Source organism: Aphis gossypii, chromosome 3 (genome assembly GCF_020184175.1).
Source record: "Aphis gossypii isolate Hap1 chromosome 3, ASM2018417v2, whole genome shotgun sequence".
NCBI lineage: Eukaryota > Metazoa > Arthropoda > Insecta > Hemiptera > Aphididae > Aphis > Aphis gossypii.
Genome location: NC_065532.1, coordinates 46120137 through 46143746, shown reverse-complemented (window position 1 = coordinate 46143746; position 23610 = coordinate 46120137). Strand labels below are relative to the sequence as shown.

Here is a 23610-nt window from a genome sequence, read left to right as displayed (position 1 = left end):
TTTACTCACTATATATTAGTATGATAAATAAGTATTCGAAAAAATTAAGTATGTACTACCTAGATAAAAATGATTTTGTATACAATAATAATAAATTTAAACATTTGTTTTAAAAGCTCAAGAAGTCGCTCTAGTGTTTATATAAATAAGTATATAGGAGCTGGTATTGAATGTTCAATTCGAATTCAATGATAAATCATTGGCTATTGAATTTGAATAAGATAAACGACGTTTCAACCTCTATTTCCAAGGAAAATTTAGAAATATTAAAGAATGTTAGGTTAGGTACAATAAAAAAGCCTTGTATTTGTAACAGGCAAGCATTTCAAAATACCTTTTAACGCATAGCGTCAAATAGAAGACTTAGTTGTATAATCAGGTACCCTTATGTACAGGATAAAAAAAACTATTTTTTATTTCATAAAATTAATCATTAACGTATGTATATTTCAGTATATTGTGCTGTTTATTATATTATTAATTACATTTTAAGCGTATTACATAATAATAAATATATGAATTAAGAACTATGATTAATTCAAGATCATAATACGTAATAATAATAGATTATATTGTGTCCAATTGCTCATTATTGAATTATTGAACAGACATATAATATTATGCTTTTATATACACTGGTGGTTCAAAATATTTTAATATTTATTTGTTTTTGCTGAGCTTAATTATAATCAAAGAAATATCACGTAAGTAATGTAGCTTACTTTCAACGGATTCCGATTGTAATCTAAATATTCTGTATACTTATTTTAAAGATTGTATTTATAAAATTATACCTATACAATATTCTAAGTATAATGGTGTATATACATATACCTATATGGCTATGTGTTTTGTGTATATTGTGTATAATAGTTATTATATATTATTTTAATGAGTTATAAGACGAGTTAAGACCAGTAATTTATGTTATATATAGGTATCATTACACTGCAGCAGTGAGGTTTGAATATATTATTTGAATTATTGTTGTGAAATTTGCTTTGATGTTTATCGAGCACTGTTCAGAAATATTTTTTATACAAGCCATCCTGTTGCAAAACATCGCAAGTTGGATGTAAATCGAAACTTCCATCTCACGTTGATCCTTATATATGATATATACTTATAGATAAGTACACATGCCACAATAAATATTATATAGATAATAATATGTATCGCACACGTATATATAAGTATATATCTACATCATATCGACGTAACTTTCGGTTAACCGATTTAGGATTCTTCATACATATGTGTGTAGTGTGTATATAGTATATACCTATATATTTGAAGAGAGTGCAGCAAGCAAAGTATTTGGTATATGGTGGAGTCGATGTGATGCACTTGGTTAAGTCAAATGGTGTTGTCTTTCGCGGCGATAAGTACCTCTCGCCAGTACTCGTTTTGCGTGTAATTGATTACGCTACTTTGAGACGATGATGCTTCTAGCGCGCACGAGAGCCTCCCCCCACCATTGCCACTGCTATAAAATCCTACTTTTCCCATCGGCTCGGAGTGCCATATCAAAACCAATCCTGTGCACTTCGAGTATTTATTTTATACATATGACTGTTATGCCCCATATGTATACCACGTACCTAAATTATATATACATATAAAGGTTTATACACGACCGGAAATATCGCTATTTTTATTGCACCCGGTAACTGTTTTTATCTCCGACCCCACCCCTCCACCCACCCACCGATCCCCTTCCGAATTGCTACCGATTGTTATCTACGATTTTTACCCTTCGTACACGTATACGCGCGCTGCAGTGTAAAACATTTTTTCTTTTTCTCTCTTTTTTCTCTTTCATTTTTTTCATCGCAACCTTTCGCATTGTGTCGACACAGGTACCGTAGCTATTGGTCGCCGTTGGCCACGCCTCCTCACGGTTCCGTCCCACGGCCGGTTGGGTCGCGCGGGGCCGAGGGGCTCCGCCACTCGAGTGCGGCCCTCGAGTCCTCTCGTCGACGTCGAGTAGTCCAGTTTCGAGTGACACTAGTTTCGGGTGGTGCTCCACACACGAGAGCCTCAGAGTTTATTTATTTTGCGCTATTATTATTATTGTTTTTCCTTTTTTTCTTGGCTGCGCTACCACACACGCGGACCGCGTTCAAAAAAATTCGGAAAAAACCCGTTCACCGCGATGAAGTGATAGTGCAGTCGTCGATTTCCGGATTTTCTGCATTCCACCGTCGCCGAAAAATAAAAAACGGCGAAAAAAATTCGACGCGACCGCGGCCGCAACGTTTTTTCGGGTAAAATTTTTTCGGAAAAACCGCGAAAGTGGCTCTCTCGGTGACGGCCGCTTCGTCGGCGGCATCAGCCGTGTTCTCCGAGAGCTCGGGCGACCTGCTGCCGGAGCTCAACAGCGCGGACCTAGCGATGTCTCTGAGCCCCAAACCGCACCATCACCATCACCACAACCATCACGCTGCGCACACAACACCGTTCTCCGTTACCGACATACTCAGTCCAATCGAGGAGTACCGTAAGCTTGAGCTTTGTGGCTCACCTTCCCCATACCACAGGTCCAGCACGGCCGGTAGCACCGGTGGAAGTGCTTCCGGAAGCCCGGGAGCCATGTCCGGCGGTGGAGGTAATAACAACAACAACAACAACAATAACAATGTCCCGGGAGCGGTCCCGGCCGCGGCCAGTTGGCATCACGTGCATCCGCAATTCCCGGCGCCGCCGCCGCCGCCACCTCAATATTGTCAACCGGATATGGTCACGTCGTACGGGAATTCAGCCACGTGGTACGGAGCACCAGCTAACGATCCACGGTTTGCAAGTAGGTTTATATTATATAATAGTATTATAAGCATTAAGCACGTACCTATAAAAAAATGATATTAGCAGTAAACGATGTTTGATTGATTTGGAGGTTGCTATTTTGTGAGTTAGAATATTTTCTTTTACTGTGGTATGAAATAATTTTCAAAAGTATATGAAAATTAAATAAATATTTCACAGTCAGATATAACATTTTTTCTCAATAAAACATCAGCAGATTTTCGTGTATAATGTATATATATTTAATTTTTTTTTTAATTAATTAATTTAGACTATAATATAGTAAGAGTCGATTTAAAGATGATTTATATTGTCGATATTTGAAATTAAAACAAAAATTGTTAATCATACAGCAAGTAATATTATATATAATATAGGATTTATCTAACCTATATATATAAATAATTTTTAAGAGTATCCACATATAAAAACGTGTTAAAATTTTTATATTAAGTACTACGATTATACATATATTTACTAATTCACAGATAGTTTTACCTAAACCAGTTAAAATATTAGATAATTAATAATGTAGGACGTAGGTATATAAATTATGTAATTTGTAATAAAAGTTTATTGTTTCATAGTTTAATGATCATTAATTTCTTAAACCTGACGACTAAATTTTTAAAAACTGCCTAGTACACAGTATGTATTTATTTTTTTTACGTTTCTTTATTTATTTAAATAATTATATATTAAATAACTTATTACTATGGGGCTAAAAAATTATAGTAGTTCGGTTGAAAAATTTGTTTTAAAATGTTATCTTTTGCTATCGTATTGAATATTTGACTACATAATATTATGCATAAATATGCAATAAAATATTTAAAAATTAAAAATATTCCTATTTACTGCGACATCGATGGGTAATATAAATTAATTTTTTTCCTAAAAAATATAATCATAGACAATTTGAAATTTAGTTACAATTATTATTGTTACTATAAATATTGAAGTATTAAAAAATCATATTTCAACTACAACATCATATTTGTTGGTAAACATGTAAGGTTATTAGACCTATGTCCTATTTATTACTTATTACTGATTTATAATCATGTATTAGTATATAAATAACTGCACTAAAAACATATATTAAGTTTAACTGTTTATTGTTTAAGCTTAAAATAATGCGTTTAAAAGCAAATTTGGCAATAGTATAAATAATATATAGGTAATAATAACATTATACCTACTTATCTATATACTTATTATTACTTAAAAACATCAGCTGTTTTATATAATATGTAAATATTATTAGTATTATTACTATTATACGTATTAATCCATATAATTGAATTTTTTTCCACACGTTTTTATTTCAAATTAGACCTATAAAGATATATTATCGTTAATCGAAGGATGTTTATGTTTTTTCACACAAACATGCCCAAGCGACCGTAAAATACGCTGGGGGTGTGCATTCAGGGTGTCATATTGGATTAGACCCGGAGCCGTTTATACGAGAACCCCTTTTTCCGCAAAACATTTGCCGCGGGATGTACATTATATCTAACCGGTTATTACAACAGTCGTTATAATGTCATTATCCCTCTTTTTATTATGAACCTACCAAAGATCGAATAGCCCCACATACGCCTCGGTTTTGATCGACTGCCTAAAGCTTTTTATGGGCGGTCCTTGTCATTTTACATTCTATAAACACGTTAACACTATGAATTGATGAGTAAAATAAGATAAGGTAAATTATCTAACTTATACATACGAATATAGTATTTGTAATGTATGATTAATTTTTTTTATTATTACTATTTATAAATTGATAGGTATATTAGGTATATACTGTATATACATATATATATGTATATTATTTTAAACAATACCTTTTTTAACATGTGATTGTTAACGATCGGGTTTTATAGAAATTGAAAAATGTACACGTAGGACTTTGATACAATACAAACCCATCTATAAGAGCTTAGATTAACTTAAAAAGTTAAAAGCTATATACAATTATTAAAGTTCATTTATCAATAAATGAATAATCAATTTTATTCATTAACTTTTGTTGAAATCTATTTAATCTTGTATACATAGTGAATTAAATAGTATAATAGTAGTTTACACGAGCGTGTTGAAATTTTATAATATTTTAAATTAAATTGAATTAATTAATTGTATTATTTTTTTAATGCTCTATGAAATAAATTAAATATACATTTTTTTAACAATTTAGAATTAATATGAAAGTATTTTATTATTATCCAATAAATATGAAAACCATTCATTTTATAATACTTCAGATAAGTTAAATTACTTTTAACTAAATTTCCATACTATTCATATAGCATTGCTATCTGTTAGTAGATAAATGAGAGTTAGATCATAGTATTATTTAATTTCCAAAAATAATTAAAATAAAAAATAACAAATAACATAATATATTATATACATAATATACTTGTTATATTTTAACAAAAATATAACAAATTATATAATTCTGAAAATATATGCATATAAATTATTATTATTTATTAGCGTTATTCATATTTGCTCCTATTACTATTAAAAATTAAAGAATTAAATTATTAATTATAATATAGAAATTATAATTACACAAAAATAATATTTATAAATTTTATATTAATGTTATTATTCAATTTAAAAGTGCATGTATAAAATGCATTTTATCATTTAATTAACTTTTTAAAACTAAACAAAACTACCTTATTTTAAACGTGTTAAATGAATTTAATAAACATGTAGGTGTTCATAAAATCAAATATTTTAATTGAAGTACCACCTATACATATATTGTTTTCTTAAATCTCATAATGAAATCTCTTCGAACAAAAAATTTGTCTATATATAAATAATAAAATCGTGTTTTAACCATGTGTGCTTTGTGCGTTTAGACATGTGAGAATATTCTAACAAGGCTATAAATCGAATGTCTAAAATAATACTATGACCTCCATATACTACGAGTAACAATAAAATCGATCAGTATAGTCATAATAATGTTGTAGAGATATACCAGCTACGTAAGCTACGTCTGTTAGACGTTACCAAGCACATTTTTTGATGTGTGTTTTCCAATGATGTCCATTATATTATATACATATTATGAATGAACCATGCTCAAGCACGTTATACGAACTATTGTGCGTCTCGTTTATTCCGTTCAGCATTAAAATAATATTTGTCACCCTGTACATAGCTCGTGCAGTGTTTGCCTAAGAAATATTTCCAAGGTCTGCTGGACCTGTATTATAATACGGACCGGCTACCGATGTTTGGCAAATACAAATACGGCGACCGAAACGAATTCCATTCGGGAACGAGTGATGACGACTGCAGAAAGGGGGAGACGGGGAAGACTCATTAAATTTTTTATACATCGTGGCTTCGGAAACTTAGAAAAACATTGACGTAGTTTTGGTTTTGACAAACAGGTAAAAAATATACGCTTCCCGGACGCGCGCGCCCGACAATGCGCTTGTTATTGGTTTATTTCAATCGTATATAAACGAACCCTCTCCCTCGTCCGATAGCAATCAAGCTATCAAAATATTATCTTTTCTACCGGGGTTTTTTTTTTTTTTTGCTCTCACTCCTCTGGACGGGGGACACCCACGACGATACAGCAGTGATGTAGTAGAATGTTAAGATCACTACAGCAGGTATATCTGCTATAATGCGTTTTAAAAAGAACCTTTCAACGCGTTATTTCGTGTACACAATAAAATAATAATAGTAATAATAATATAATAGCCGAATTTCCCGATTTGTCGACCAGATAATCATCATTCATTCAAAAAATCGGTGGCAATACGCACGTGAAACGCCCACTCGAAAGGTGCCGGATGAGTCAATCGCGGACGAAAAATGCAATACCCATCCGGATATCCTTTATTCGATCACGCGTCTTATATTATGTTGAGTGATGTGGTTTCACGCATATTGTAAATACTAAATAGGTTTTCAATACCGAACTATCACGGTTGTTAACGCCTGTCTTTTGTGATATAATATGCATGTATGATATGATATAATTTATATATACTATATACGTCTATATCATAAATATTATTATTATGCCATGTTGCCGAACCGATGGAAAAGGAAATGCGGAATTATTGATGTGGGCCATATACGAAGGGGCGGCCATTAAAATAAATTGTGTTCGTCAAGGTCTGTCAAACCCGACCATATTGTTTTTTTTATACATATATAAAACGTTGAGCGGAACTCGTGGGATAATTGTACATTTTTCTTTAGGTTTGAATGTTTGCCTTAATACTGAAATCAGACAGAAAATTACGTGAGAAATCGAGGCTTGTAAATAGGTATTCTTTTTATTATATATAACGGTAACGAGTTTTTATATGCTCTAAAAAAACGGTTATTTTATAATAGACATACATAACAGTTTAATTGAAAAAAAAACATTAAACTGGTGTGATTTTGATTGTGCATTGATGAAAATTAATTTTTTTGTTTTGGTGAAAAATAAATGTAAAAGATGTCTTAACACTAATTAAATACTGTAAGATAATTAATTCATATTTCATAGTAAAAATCTATATATATATATAAATGAGTCAATTAATTGCTATGTTAAAAGTAATGGGTCCATTTCACAAAAACCGTGTTTTTCATATAGTGTCATTATTATTTAGTGATCTTTTTTTGTTAAATTCTTAAGCATCTTTATTCTATTTATTTGTTTATATGAAATTTAGGTATAGTAACATAATATACGATGGTGTAAATACCTACCATAATATTTTCATGGCCATACTACTTTTTGCAACTGTAAATCAACTTAATGATATAAAAATATTATTATCTCTCCTTAAATAAAAAGAGAAATTGATTGTGAAATGGTTGAATAATTTCGTAAGCATAGTTTTTCAATATTATAATAATTTTTAAATGGCTTAGCAATATAAAGAATAATATTGATAGTTATAATAAGTACATTTGTTATCCTTTGAACTTTAAAACTGTTCTTCAAAGTTTCTAAGTATGAATCTCAATAGTAAACACTAAAACATATTTTAAGCATTGAAAATACTAAAACGATAATCTTATAAGTTACTCGGAATAACAAATTTAAACACTTTCTTAAGTATACTAGAGTATATTATATTTCAGATTTAATATTATTTGTTGACTTGGAAAACATTATGATCGGAATTTTTAAAAAAATCCTTTAAAAATACCAAAAATGTTAATAATAATTTTATTGTTTTAAGACTTCAATTAAAAACCAGTATATTTCTATTGTAGGTATTATGAAGTCCTTGTAAAATAAATGCGTATTATAATTTATAGTCTTAAACTGTATTCAATAACATTTTTTTTTATTAACGATTTATTGGTTTTAAGATGAATAAGATATTTTACAAACTATAGTAAGTATATTATATCCAATTATTGACTAATAAACAATATACTAAATCACATATTAAGTTAGAGATTGTTTTGTTTTTATAGTCTATACATATATAAGGTACAGTAGAACCTCGATTATTCGTCCCCCGATTAATAAGGGCCAAAACTTGCACAGACTACTTGTGTGTTGTAGTAAAATCGTATTACCTTATGTATGAAAATATGTATGTAAATTGTAAATAATAAAAAATAATAATAATAATAAGGTCATCAATATGCATGTTATAATTATTAAAAAAATGTTTGTTGCTCGCTTACCCATCTTTTCGATTATCCGTCAAAGTTCGTTTTGTAAAAGAACATTTATTTTATATTATATTTTATAATGTGTGATCGCAAGCGATAGAAGATTGAACACTATAGATATTGCTTTAGTGACTTCTGCCTTAAAATATCGTATATTATCGTGTTAATGTAAAACATTCACCTTATCTTAATGTGAGATTAACTTATATAAATTATAATATTATACGTACGAGTGTATGACAATTAATCCGTAACAATAGCTTAGAAGCAGCCGTGTGTCTCAGATATAATTTATAATACAGCCATTTAAATTTTTTTTTGCATTACAACAATATAATAAACAAAATATTAAATTTATGTAATTATATTTTGAAGTTAATATATTAAACCTTACTATATAGTATACATAGTATTATTATTCATAAAATATGATTATTTTTTAGGTAGGTACAACTCGTTTCCCGCATATGCGCTTTTATTATATTATATACTTACAGGCATATATTTATATGCAAGATCACATAAATAATAAGTACAACACGCAATTACATACATTATACACATACTGCAACGCACTCGCGCGTTTTTGTTCTTACACCGACACGTGTCTTCGAATATATTATTGTTATATGAACAGGGTGTTTATCGATTCCTTAACCCCCTCCCCTTCACGACGATCGGCAAAAACCTGTCAAAAATCGTCTCTGGATAATGCGCGCACAAAAAGCTCGGAACCCATATCGCACGCTCCATTTGTAGTTGACAAGGCGCGGCTATATATAATATAGTGTTTGCTTTGTGACTGGCATGAACAATGTGCGCTTGTGTGTGTGTGTGTCTGATGGCTGAGAGGGTACATTAATATATATCGCCAGTTATATATATATTTATGTGAGCGTGTGTGTGTGTGTGTGTGTGTGTGTGTGTGTGTGTGTGTGTGTGTGTGTGTGTGTGTGTGTATGTACATTGTACGTATGTACGTCCTGTCATCAAAATAATAATTGGAACCTACTGTACTTGATTCAAACTATTTCGTATACACTTCGTCATAATTCAGACGTGCAGTTGCAGCGTAAATAATAAATATATTATAAATAATAATTATTAGGTATATCTCAATATCCTAATCCCGATATAATCAAGGAATTTAGAATCGTGTGTTTAGATCATACTTGGATTGAAGCCGTATCTACTACGAAGGAGTAATATATTATTTTATGGTACATCTTTGATGACTTAATTTGTGAAAAAGTCTAGAGAAGAAATCGCTCTTGAAGTCTTGAACAGCGATGACCATATCGAGTTCAGTAAGTTCAAAATGTTCAGATGAATGACATTTTGATATAAAACTGTAGTTATAGTTATTTTAAGTTTGAAATTTTTATATACCTATACAGTCGCTGTACTAAGTCGCTATACCTATACGGACACTAATATAAGTAATAACAATATGTCAATATTCGTCATAAAGTTCCTACGCTGGTAGTCGAATACCTTTGATATTGTTTTATTTTTCTATGTTCTTGTTAAATAATATTAGAAAACTAAATAAAATAATAATGTAATATATAGTTTATACATTTTATTATATTATGTAGTTTTTTCAAATATACATATAAGTATATAGGTACCTTACCTATACATGAAATATATAAAAAGTTGGTTAGTGCGAGCAATTTACACTAATTTATTAATTAATTGTGAGTTTTTTAGAATTATTTTCTATAAGGTTATGGATGATTTATGTACATTATAAGCTCAATAAATATTTATTTCATGTATACCTATATTATATATTATGTAGTAATATATATAGTAGAAGGATTATTAGTATTATGTTTTAAGACGAAATATCAAAATCTTTATATTGATGAGTGGTGTTTCATTAGATGTATATTATATTGAAGTACTTTTTAAAATCCATATTATTCTTAAATTTTTATTAATATGCATATATATATATACATACGTATTATATACCTACACACCTATTGAATAAAGGTCTAAACAACTTTAAATTCATAGGTAAAATGTATTGAGATGTAGTTGTACAATTAAGGACCAAGGTAACAAATAACAATACATATAATATTATATTATTTTCACTCACTAGTCACTATATCAATGATTAAATTTACTAGTATATATTTAATAAATTCTGATATATACCTACATGATATATTTTAATGAGGTGATAATATTATGCAGTCGCTTTTAGAACATCTCAATTACTTACAAATATAATACAATATGCCAATAATCTATATAGAAAATGTATAAAAAGTGAATAAAGTTTCACGTAGATCAAACGATATAAGCTTGTTCATATATACATATATATTATATTGTATTATGAAATATTCATGAGTTAATAAACGAGCATCTTACAAGGTGGTTTAAAGGGGTGTTGCAGGGATTATTCGCCAGACCCTTAAGTATATATGGTTTAGAGGTATAAATGTAATGAATTCCCAATGAGCGCTGTTTTTAGGCTGAAAAGTCGTTGACCTTTATTATACCATGCCAAAAATTCAAATTTAATAACGATCGTGTGTTATTGCAGTATCAAGATTGATGGGCTCGTCAAACACCCCGATGAATGGTATGACAAACATGGAATGCGATATCAAACCACCTCTACAGTTTCCACTTACCCAGAGACGAAAGCGGAGAGTGCTGTTCACTCAGGCTCAAGTACGTAAAACTCTCTCTCTATATTTATTATATATATATTATTTTATTTTACATAGGTGCAATTGTGTAATTTTGAATACGTTTCAATTCTTTATAATTTGTTTTTACGGATTCTAATTTTAACCTAATTATAGAGGAATTAAGCTTTCGATTCAGAAACAATATAATGATTTATTTTTTACTTTTATGTATCCGTAAGAATGATTTAATGGATATTATAGTTTAATGAGTGATTATGTAATACTACATTTAGTTGCATACAGCTAATTAAAATAATGTATAATTGACAATCTTATATTATTTTTAAATTAACTTTCTAATTATTTATTATCTTTATTTAAATGTGAAGTCATATCTGAACAAAGTAAAACATTCATCTAATATCCAATTCTATATAAAGTGTAATTTATTTTTAATGTTTTTAGTTTGAGTCCTTATACCAATAATGCATGTGTATTAAATAATACATTTACTTGTTATTTTTACGTGTGGACCTATTCTGAAACCCAAAACTATATTTACTATTCAAGTTCATAGATGTTTACAGCGCACTTAAACTGTCTCAAAACCCACATTTCTTGTATAAATGTAAACACAATCAGGCGTCACGTCAAATCCACGAAGGCATCGTTTTGACACGAACCACATCCATCCCATTTGTACATTTTCTAAACATCCACCCCCTTTGGGCTTTGGCTTGTATATTTATTTATTTCCTTTTCAAAATCGATGTCTTATCCTAGTAACCCTATATGATTTACCTTAGAAGAGACAAAATAATCAATAATATTATAATTATTGTATTGTTACTTTTACAGGTTTATGAACTAGAAAGGAGGTTCAAACAACAAAAATATTTATCAGCGCCCGAACGAGAACATTTGGCTAGTCTAATTCATTTAACTCCTACACAGGTAAATAACAAGTATATTCATAATATTTTTAAGCATAATCTACAGAAACTTTAAGGTATCAAATTCATTATTTACCTACATATAAGAATAAGTAAAAATAGTATACATTATTTTGTATATAAAAAATTATAAAATATAAATTATTCAAGTTTTTATGAGTTAAAAATTAAAAAATAATTATTAATCCTTATACTATAGTATAAACAGTATTATTATCAATAAAAGTTAAATTTAAAAACTATTAATACGATAATTTTTAAATACTTAAAATTCAAAAATATTTAAAATTCATAATTTTTATTTCCATATATAATTATCTTTTACGGTATATTATGATATAATAATAATATTAATTATTAACTATAAAATTCAATAAATTTACTTCTAACTTATTATTTAAACTGAATTTTCTAGCACGCAATTCGTAAAAGAATCAGTAATGAGTTATGACTAATAGTCTCTTCAAATGATCAAAAATGAAATTATAATATATACAGTAATGACTCAATAGTATAATTTATCACCAAATTCGTTTTTTATTGTTTTTCTCTCTTCTATCACGGTCACTGCCACGTAAATTGCTATGTAGTATATTGTCGATCCAATATAAATTTATTTTTATGACTGACAATGACAAAGGGTTCTAAGCTTTGCGACACTCAAGGATTTGCTGAAGTTCAATAAATAATATTCAACACAATAATAATTACTTATATAAACTTTATACTTGAAATATCAGACCACAATAGGTGTATTATATAATTTGCATACTACACGACTTGCTGAAGTACATATTATAAATCTGTAGATCATAGTTTATAACATTAACACAATTTACACTATACACTATACAGTATGTTAATGTACACAATCAGATAATTATATTTTTGGATATTATAATCGCTATAAAAATTTTATTTTTATATTTATATGACTCTATGGTCAATAAATTTAATGAACCTAAATAAAATATCAAACGTACATATACTTTTGATTGCATCAGTGCCTATAAAGTTTTTGAAGTGAAAATTTAATAACTGTGAAAATATCGAAGACTCATTTCCAAGCATGTGTGGTGTTATTTTAAAAATATTAGTTTTTTTTTGTTCTATAAAGTATAAACGCTTAATAAAAAAATAGACAAGTTTTATAAAATATTTAAAACGTCTTCTTAACTAAATAATATTATAATATAGTAAACACAGTTGAAATCTGTACTAAATTTGGACTCATTTAGATTTATCGTCGTATCTATTCGTATGTATATAATAATATAGTACGCCATTATTCTGTTCGAAGGTGAGCGAAGCTAGCTTATAATTTTATTACATCGAGATAGTCTATAGATCATACATTTTAATACCCTGCATGATCTCTGTACTTATATTTATAATTTATTATTGTGTTAGTATTATTTCTGTGTATAATATGTATAATAATATATAGTAGTATAATACCGTATTAAATTTATTTTTGGGATAATATTATATATAATTCGAGAGGAATACACATGCAGGGTATGGTGGATAAGAGGGTCAAACCATGCATATGTGCCAAGGTTCTGGATATTGTATAATAGTTATAGTTTAAACGAGTAATAACATTTTTGGATAAAAGGGTCAATGAGTTCAATTAGGAGGACATTTTTACACAAAATCGATATAATTAATTTTTCGGCTGGTGTGCAGGACAAAAATAAAATACATATAGTTAATAATATATTTAATCGTAATTCGTATTGTTTAAAATGTCGATTGGGTAATGAGTCACTTGATGTTTTATATAATAACACGATGATATGAGTTGAAGTAGCGCGATTTCCTTGAATCGGTAATAGAACAAATAGGGGTAGTAATAACGCACTCGTTCGCGTGTATAACTATGTGAAAATGGACTGTTGGCGTCCTGGTATAGTAATATTTACGTATAATAATGTTCAGAATAATCGCTGCATATTTATTATTATACGTTCAAAGTTATATTATGTTTATAATCGTATCCCACAATTATAAACGGGACGGATACACTATAATATTACGGTAGGGTAGTTATTATCTAAGAAAATGTTTATTCAATTTAGTACTCATCGTTGCTTTTATACCGGGGAAATGTACCTATATTTATTTCAATTTCAACTTCATATCAATACATTTACATTTGTATAAGTCGATACCTATACTTCCTATAAGGAATAGTTCGTGGCGAGAGTATTATAATGATAATTGATTATATTTTTTTTATTAAAGTAGGGTTCGTCGTCTTCAAAAGTCGAGTGCCGTTTAAGTGGACATTTTTTTGTAGTTTATCACGGTTAATGGTCGATGAACGATAGCCGCCTGCAATGATTGCGACGGCCAATTTTTTTGTTTCCGATAAAACAGACACAGGACAGACAATTATTATTATTAACGAGTTATATACGATGGCTGGTCGGACTGGTCGGTATACTCCGCGTATAATAGGTAAAACGCACATACCACCTAAATTATTATCGCCGTAGTGTACTGTACACATTGTCCGTCGCGAACCTATACATTACAATTTTCACAAAATTTTTTTTCGAAATAAAAAAAACAAACGGCCTCTCGTAATAGACGATAAACGCATGTACCTAACAATAATAATCTGTACGCGTGTAAGATTTCGGATGGCGTCGCGCGGCGAGATTATCGCGGCTCGACCGATGAACTACGCCCTATTGAAATCATCCGGCTTAAACGTTCGGGCTGCAGCGTGCGGTTAATGAGGCTTAAACATTTTCCGGGGTTACGCGTGCGTCGGGTGCCCGCCGCCACTCCGCCACCGTTCGGGTCTCTCGCCGCGCGCCGCGCACATATATATTAAACAATCACTACGATGATGCGATGCCATCGTCAGGGGACCGCTGCAACTCGTATTATTATTATTATCGTCTCTCTGGTCGCGCCGGTTTTCTCTGGTGCGCCACCCGTCGTCGCCCCCGTCCCGCTCGTCTCCACCGTGTATCGCACCCACCCGTCGTAATATACGGTGCGACACCGGGCTTTTATGTGTATTCTGTTTTTTTTTTTTTTTGCTCCTAGAAGCTTAATCGTATTTATCAGTGGCGGCGGTCGCTAAAATGTATTATTATTATATATATATAATATAATATCATACGCGCACATAATATTATAAGCACATGCGCACATATATAGAACGCGGTGGTGCCGCCACTGCTGTAGCGCGTTGCGCTGGGGGGGCACAAAAGCGTATTCATCGCGAGCCCTCCGAAAAACGTACGTCTGAAGTGGCGAGTGTATACATGCGCGGCGGCGGCGGCACCACTCGAGATGATGATCGGTATATATACGTACATATACCCGGTGTGCGCGGTGGCGGCACAGAACAATGGCCGACAGATTGTGCCTGGTACATAATGTACGCGGTATACGCCGGGGCGCCAGATGTTGCGGCAAAGACCCCGCGAATACCGTACACACGCTCACACATAATAATATATGTATTATATATTTTGTATAATCGCAGCGACTACTGTTTAGGTTTTTGTGCGCCCCCCCCCCCCCAACACGAATCACTTTTTCGGGCGCACTCGGGACTTATATAGAATAATAATAATGATAATACGCTCCTTTCCCCTCCCCCATATAGCCGCTGCTCGGAACGCCGAAATGTCGGTCGTCGAGAGCTGCGTCCGTATACTGGCTATACGACGAATATATTATAAGAATAATAATACATTTTTTGTGTGTTTACATTACCAATACCGTATTATTATTATTTATATTGTCATTATGTATTACTGCTATACACCGCGGGTACACAAACGTTAGGCGCGTATACGCTTCATAAAATAAATTATACATTATATTGTGGGTCCGACCGATTTTCTTTTGAATTGATGTTGTTTTTTTTTTTTTATCAGTTTTCGTTCAATAAACACGCGCAGGACTTCCTTGTCTTGCGCCTACGCGCGTATTCCGTGATCATGACATACAGTTTAGTAGTCGACGCTGATTATGGACTCACTTCGGCGAGACCTGCAGAGGATCTGAGTCCATTAACCCGAGTCAATAACGCGCGAAAGGTCAAAGAATATTAATAATATTAATTCTGCAGGGGATGTTTACAGTTCGCTCAACGATAGGATATTGATGTTTTTAGCCCCCTTTTAAGACTGTATAACAAAATAGTGACAAAATAGTACCAAGCCAAAGATGTAAAACAGAAATGTGATTTGCATTTTACATTATGATCGACTTTATTATATATAATAATATACTAGCTGTCACCCGCTGTACTCCGCCCCCGTGGATAGATGTTTCCAAATTGTGAGGCTGTTTCTTTGTCTTATAGTTATTTCGATCACAAAATGATATTAAGTGTGTATACCTTGTATACCTACGCAAAATAAAATAATAGATAGTTTAGGTGTTTATAAATGTTCATAAAATAATATATACTTATAGATAGTTGGGTATAACATTCTGTGGGTCTTCGCATCATACAACCAATCAGTGCGCTACTGACTTAAAATACTACTTTTCTATTAGTTATTATTATTATTATTATTATTATTGGATGCGTTTTAATCTATTTTAACTACTCGAGTCTCAAGATTAAGTTCGTCAGTTGTAGTTGGAACGCAGTGATCTATACTTCAAACCCCACAGGACCGTTCAAAGCACCGAACCGTTGCACATCTCATATACGTCGACAATAATAATTGATTCATCGTCAATCTTATATATACACATTTTGAGGTGGGTCGTGGGCGATTGTTTAACTATAGATATGTTTTAAACAATTATTTTAATAAACTATAATATACAAAACATATACGTCGAAATTCAAATTTTACAAGAGAGATAAACACTTATTTTGTGTAACTTGTTGTATTCCCTTTTCGAAATAAATGAAATACAGATACACATATACTCACATACTGTTACTATAGGAATACGTAGATGTTTACTAGATGTTTCGTTTTCACACCAAATAGTGTGTTTAGATACAAATAACATATTTCTGTAAAGATCTGATAATGTCAAAATATTGGACATGTTCCCTAAAAAAGTTGTATTCAGCAAACAGTAAAAAATTTGTACAATGAGATAAATTTATTCTCATCTAGTTTTGGCTCCTGGTGTCTTCCATCGCATCTTGGATATAATTTAAGCTCTGTAATTTCAAATTTGGGATGAAAACTATATAGTTTTCCTATAGTAATTACCTATATAGGTTATTTTGATGAAATCTGAGAACTGTGTTTTTTTATGGTGTATATATATTTTAACGTCATGTCCTTATCTAATAAATTTTTAAAGGGACTTATCCCCTAGCCTCTTTTATTTGTCCTGTAGAGTGAAGTAGGTACAGAAAATTTTTAAGGTCAATAAATATTTTTTTTTGTTTTGATATTTCATGATTTTTACAATTATTTGCAGAGCCCACTTCCTGTAACTCTGCTGATACTCACTGTTAAGTATTTCCTATTTTTCAATGTATAATACGGGTTCTAAGTATTATATTATTTACATTACTCGTTACCGACGTTATTATATATAATTAGGTATATAAGACTATACAAATAATATAGTGTACCTATACCTGTAGTTATTATTGCAAATTGCGTCCGAAAACTATGACGAGAACGTTCATAAACAGTTGATGTTTCATAAATATAGAACTTTTTATTTACTTATAATTTTTCACTCAATCGTTTATAAGTTTGGTATATTGTCGTAACGTTATTACATATTATATTATTATCGTGTCTATGTTTTGTTTTTCGAGTTATCCTGTATATAGTACAATAATTGCAGTAAGTACTTAATATTATACGTACTTGATTGGTATGCATTCTTATTATGGGTGAAAGTTGAAAAGTCGTTTATACGATTTCTTATGTTTTGTTGATATCAAGATCGTAAAATATGAGTTGTGTTAAATAATAACTTTAAAACAAATTTATAAATTTAATTTAATTTGAATTCTTGTCAATTAAAAATAACAATTTAACTAAGCGTTGACGTATAAGTAATATTTCTTGTCATAATACATATAAATTATATATTGAATCATAAAATATTCAAAGTTTCCTAGATGATACTTGATTCGTGATTGATGATTACAAGCTTTCGATATTAGGAACATAATTGATGAATTGTACTACTCTCTTTCGTATAATTGCGCTGTTTTTGTGGGTTTTAAAACATCAAATCCATCGCATTGAGTGGTTTATTCATATAATTAAACACTTGAAATTATATAGCTATTATACTTTATAAGTATATAATTTCATTATCGTTGGTCTTTGGTGAATACTGTATAATTTACGCTCAATTTCAATGTCATCATAACATATTATATTACTATAATATCATTAGTACGGCAGTAATTCGCGCGTCGAGCACATACTTATTGAAACAGTGGGACAACAAATGTTATAATAATGATACATAATGCGCATAATTAGTGTACTCTTGTGCGGAATATTTTAAAAACCTCGTTGGCGCGTGTATACATATATTATATATGATATAATAATTAGTATCGGTAGGTATCGTCATTGTCTCAATGATCACCGAATGACGGGTAATGCAATGATAATACACACTACACGATATGCATACGTACGCCTAATAATAATATAATATTACGTATGTCATTTGTGTATACCTACTCGTATAATGCACACATGATAAAAAAACAAGGACCATTTATACAACTGTCGGCGGCAGAGGCGGCGGTACAGACGTAAAAATCTGCGTGAATGGCGTGCGCTCGTATCGTTTATATAATATACGGACAAGTAGCCGAGTAGAAGCCGAGTACTTTTGAAAAGTGAAGTGAATTTATGTAGGAATTATTCGCAGATACTCGTAGCGGCGGCGGCAGCCTCAAGTATGCACGGCGGCGGCGAATCCCGTTCGTTCGGTCAAAAGAGTTAGTCTTTAAACCGTTATCCAAAAGCCACGTAGAGTGCACTCGGTTCGCGAGCACTTTTAAAAACACCTCTTCAACTTTATTTCCACTTCGTTCCCATTCACTGTCAATATTAATGTTGGTCATCTTTTGACTTTCAACAGCAACTTATATATAAATGCTCAGTTGGATTCGTTTCTATTTATATACTTTCCACTTCGCCTTTGACAATGTAATATAATTGCGATAATAACAATTATGTATACATTTTATATAAGTGTAACATTAATTGAAACCATAATTCACGACAACCGATAACGCGATAATGTACACGATCGAGTGCATATAAATTACCCTATTTATAATACGAGTACATACTCGTATACAATATACACGTACAATTGTAGGTGATTTTAAATTGTTTTATTTTTTACAACTGATCGTGTTGTAAAGAGGAGTAGTAGTTATAACAGTAAGTCGTATGTCTTTCGAATACTACGATTGACGGTCTGTACTCTATAGTCATCTAGAATAATATATAAATATAAAATATATGATACTTATAATATGTTATTTTTGTACATTTAAACAAGTATATGATTAATGGTTGTGTTTTTTACAGGTGAAAATATGGTTTCAGAATCATAGATACAAGTGTAAACGTCAAGCGAAAGAAAAAGCTATGGCCGAACAAAATGCCCAGAATCAGGTAAGATATTTTAAAAGATAACTGCGTGTAATTTACATTTAAAAATAAAATATTAATTTAGCAAAGAACATCGAAAGATAGTGTTTTGTTTAAACAGCAAAAAGTATTTGGAAAAAATACTAATTTTAATTTAAAATAATTCATTACTTATAATAATGGTACTTGTACTTGAGGGTACTTATCCTTTATTATCCTTATGTATAAGTAAAAGTCGTTTAAAAAAAAAAACCGATTAGATAAAGTACCTATCGCAAGTTAATAAGTCTTATTGGGTTTACTCTTATTTACAGGCTCAGAGTTCACCACGACGTGTCGCTGTACCCGTTTTAGTGAAAGACGGCAAACCGTGTTCGGGTACGTCAGACGCGTCCGGCCAACAGCCTCCGCCCGGTGGCAATAATTGCAACGGCCACAGTCCCGCTATGCATCACGGTGGCCACGTACCCGTCCCCGTCCACCCCCATCACCATGGTCATCATCACCATCACGGGTCGCCCAACGTCGGGCACCACCAGCAACAGCACCAACCGCCGCAACACCAATTGCTGACCAACACCGCGATGCCATACCCAAGACAGAACGTCAGCCAGCATCACCATCAACAGCAAAATATGTCTTATTTATCCATTCAAGGACGTGCATGGTGAGCTGTGGCCCATTACATTATTACCTATCTTATTAATAGACGAGTATTATACTTAGTGTAGACTTTCAAAAAAAAAAAAAAACTTCATATTGTTTTGTTTCATCAATACGAATTTTTTCGTGTGAATATGTATATTTTTGATAATATATATATACACACACCTACATAGGAAAACTATGCTTGTATTTAAATACATAGACAATTTTAAGCATGAAATATTTGAGAAAATGCAATTATATAGTGAGATATTAGGAAAAATTCTTTTATATTAAAAGCGTAGGATAACTATATATTAAGCCCGTTACGTATATAAGCACATGTACACATTTTTTATTTAATTTTATCTTGGACTCTCTAAGTCAATTAAATATTATTTGTACTATGTGTCTTAGTATTCTTTTTCGTTTTATAATTTGAACGTCCTACCTCCAAGTCACGTATATACTTATCGATGTGTAAAGTATTTTGAAACTTTTTGAAAATTATTGTGAATCGCAATATTTTTTTTTTTTTTGTATAGATGACATATACTATACATAGGTACTTCAATGTTCTGTACTACTCTGTAGGATAAAATATAATATAGCCTTATTCGAATAAGGCGATATTATTTGATATAAAATAGTGTGAATTTGTTTACCAAATTCAGCCCCTTATATTTATGAGAATATAATATGTGTTATACTATTTGATTGTCCCGTGATAGTTTCACTTTGATATTTTTTTTTTTGTAGCTACATAAAATAATTTTATCTATTTATTAATTAATAAGTTGCAAGTATATATAAAATATGTATACTTATGTATAAACCTCAAGTTTTAAAGCACTATAAATACTATTCTTAGTTGTATATTATTATATATGGTTAAGAGTTTTGTAAGTAGGCTTTAATATTATACAAAGAAAATAGACTGTTGAATAAACCTAATAATATATCTAACCTACCTGAAATGTTATTGAACAGTTTTTGTGTAAATTTATACAATCACTATAAGATGGTTGAACTGAAATGAATGTAAAACATTTCATCAACTATCCTATTATTATAGTCTCATATGTACCTATATGTATCTTTATACTAAGTCAAAGTTTAATTTTAAATTATTTGCAATGTATAAACTGTTGTGTAATTAATATAATTATAAAACGAATCATGTTTAAAGCTAAAAAATCCATGTCAATGTCCTATACCTATATTGCTATATATATATATATACCTATTACCTATGTTGCAATATGCATATTTATTTCAGCGTTGGTATAATTTATTTATAATTACAATATATAATACGCTTATATATATATATATATATATATATTATATTATATTATATTATATAGACATTGATTGATTTAAATTATCATCATCTGCAAAGGATTATTTCGTTTCTTTTTATTTATAATTTATATTAATAATAATGTCTAAAATTAAATTATCAAAATAATAAAGGTATATTGTACGTATAATATGTATATAGATATATATTATATGATACATTGGTATATGGTATATCATAGAAGTTTGTCGAAATGTATGTTACAATTTATGTTTGTTTACCCCTCCTTTATAATATATTATATATTATTATGTCCATCTGACACAATAAACATAATATTATATTACACACACTTGCATTAACTTGCAACGAGTTCTTATATTAATCTCATTGTTTTAAATTTAAATAGGCCCGAATATGTATACATAAATATATATTAAATATGTATATTGTGTATACATCGGTATGCTGTTGCCTGTTAATATATATTATGTGGAAATGTCTTTTGTCTTTTGCACGACCCCATTTAATGTTATATTTATAAAATGTGCTGTAATTATACCTTGTAAAAATTACTAAACGTTTGTATAATTATTATTTTTTTTTTCTGTAAAATGTGATGTATAATAATATCTACGTGATTATAATATACGAAATAAACAAAAAATATGAAAATAGTAAACGTACCTATACCTACATACAATAAACGATGTACCTACAATAATATAATATGATGATATGATTTGGTCCTCTGTAAGTATAGATAATTGCGATTTTCCTGCCACCGTCGTCCAAATATATTATATATATATATACCTACATAGCGTCGCGCGAGTTCTGCAGCGAGGAGCAAGAAAATCGTTTAGGTAGGTACGTCTTGTGTGTTCTGCGCATATCCTTAAGTCGGAAGCAACTATACCTATGTATACAATAATATATACACATATAATGGATATGAATATATAGTCGTTAATGAGTAAACAGTAGCGTTATGCGGCACTATGTATACCTATACAAATATATAATAATATGTATATAATAAAACACAGGAGAGAACCGCATAATATATGACGAGCGGAAAATAGGCGGAACCACGACAGGCAGAGGACCGCGCCCCCCGACGCCATGACAGTGCCCTCTATATAGTATACATTATTATTTATGTGTGTGTGTGTGTGTGTGTGTGTGTGTGTGTGTGTGTGTGTGTGTGTGTGTGTGTGTGTGTGTGTGTGTGTGTGTGTGTGTGTTTGTGTGTGTATTATTATTATTATTATTATTATTATTACTGCGCTGCACGCTCCCGGAACCCGGACGATCGTTTTAACGCACACGGCTGGAGGGGAAACACGATTTAATAAGGCACAAAATATGTGTACAATAAAAAACCGATCGACCCCAACAATTGCCGGTGGCGAAAAAAAATGTATATTATTGTATACATACGAACTCGTGCTTTGATTTGAATCCAATTATTATTGGGTAGCTAAAATATTATAATGTATAAAGGTCCTGGCAAAAAACGACATCCATATACAAATAAAAATGTTTGCTTTTTTCAAATTATTATTGTAATATAATGCAATATAGCCACGTACAAAAACCAAATTTAATTACTTTTTAAAATCGACAGGGTATGATGTATACATACTATACGTATTTATACTGAACACATTAAGTTAAAAATGTGCCGTGTACCTATATAATACGATTTAATTGATTATACAATCATAATATAATATTCGTGGAGAGTATTATATATATAGAGAAAGTGATCCATTTTGTAAGACTACACATCTAGTGAGTATATATACTCATCATATTATATATCTTACGTTAAAAAGTGATCGCAGCATATATATATAAGACATAATGTACTATAAATGTACCATTTTTAACCTTTTTTATACCTATATTATATAGATAAAAAATATACCTATTACCTATAAGATACATGTATAATTTTCTTTCATTACTTAAAATTTTTT

General features: G+C 30.5%; 1 protein-coding gene across 1 annotated transcript; it reads left to right on the top strand.

The window, feature by feature from the left end:
* The first annotated feature begins 1936 nt into the window (after positions 1-1936).
* On the top strand, positions 1937-22205 carry LOC114124565 (homeobox protein Nkx-2.4-like). The gene is made up of 5 exons (XM_027987858.2): positions 1937-2803; positions 11042-11172; positions 11991-12086; positions 19615-19701; positions 19992-22205. The coding sequence occupies exons 1-5, from the start codon at positions 2395-2397 to the stop codon at positions 20346-20348; spliced, it is 1080 nt and encodes a 359-aa protein (XP_027843659.2). The 5' UTR covers positions 1937-2394; the 3' UTR covers positions 20349-22205.
* Positions 22206-23610: the final 1405 nt, after the last annotated feature.

What these genes read in the sequence shown, in the direction of transcription:
- LOC114124565 (XM_027987858.2), top strand. Translation starts at nt 2,395, where the DNA reads ATGTCTCTGAGCCCCAAACCGCACCATCACCATCACCACAACCATCAC. An exon ending in TTCATTTAACTCCTACACAG is followed by an intron (nt 12,087 to 19,614) that starts GTAAATAACAAG and finishes TGTTTTTTACAG; the next exon opens with GTGAAAATATGGTTTCAGAA. An exon ending in AACAAAATGCCCAGAATCAG is followed by an intron (nt 19,702 to 19,991) that starts GTAAGATATTTT and finishes TCTTATTTACAG; the next exon opens with GCTCAGAGTTCACCACGACG.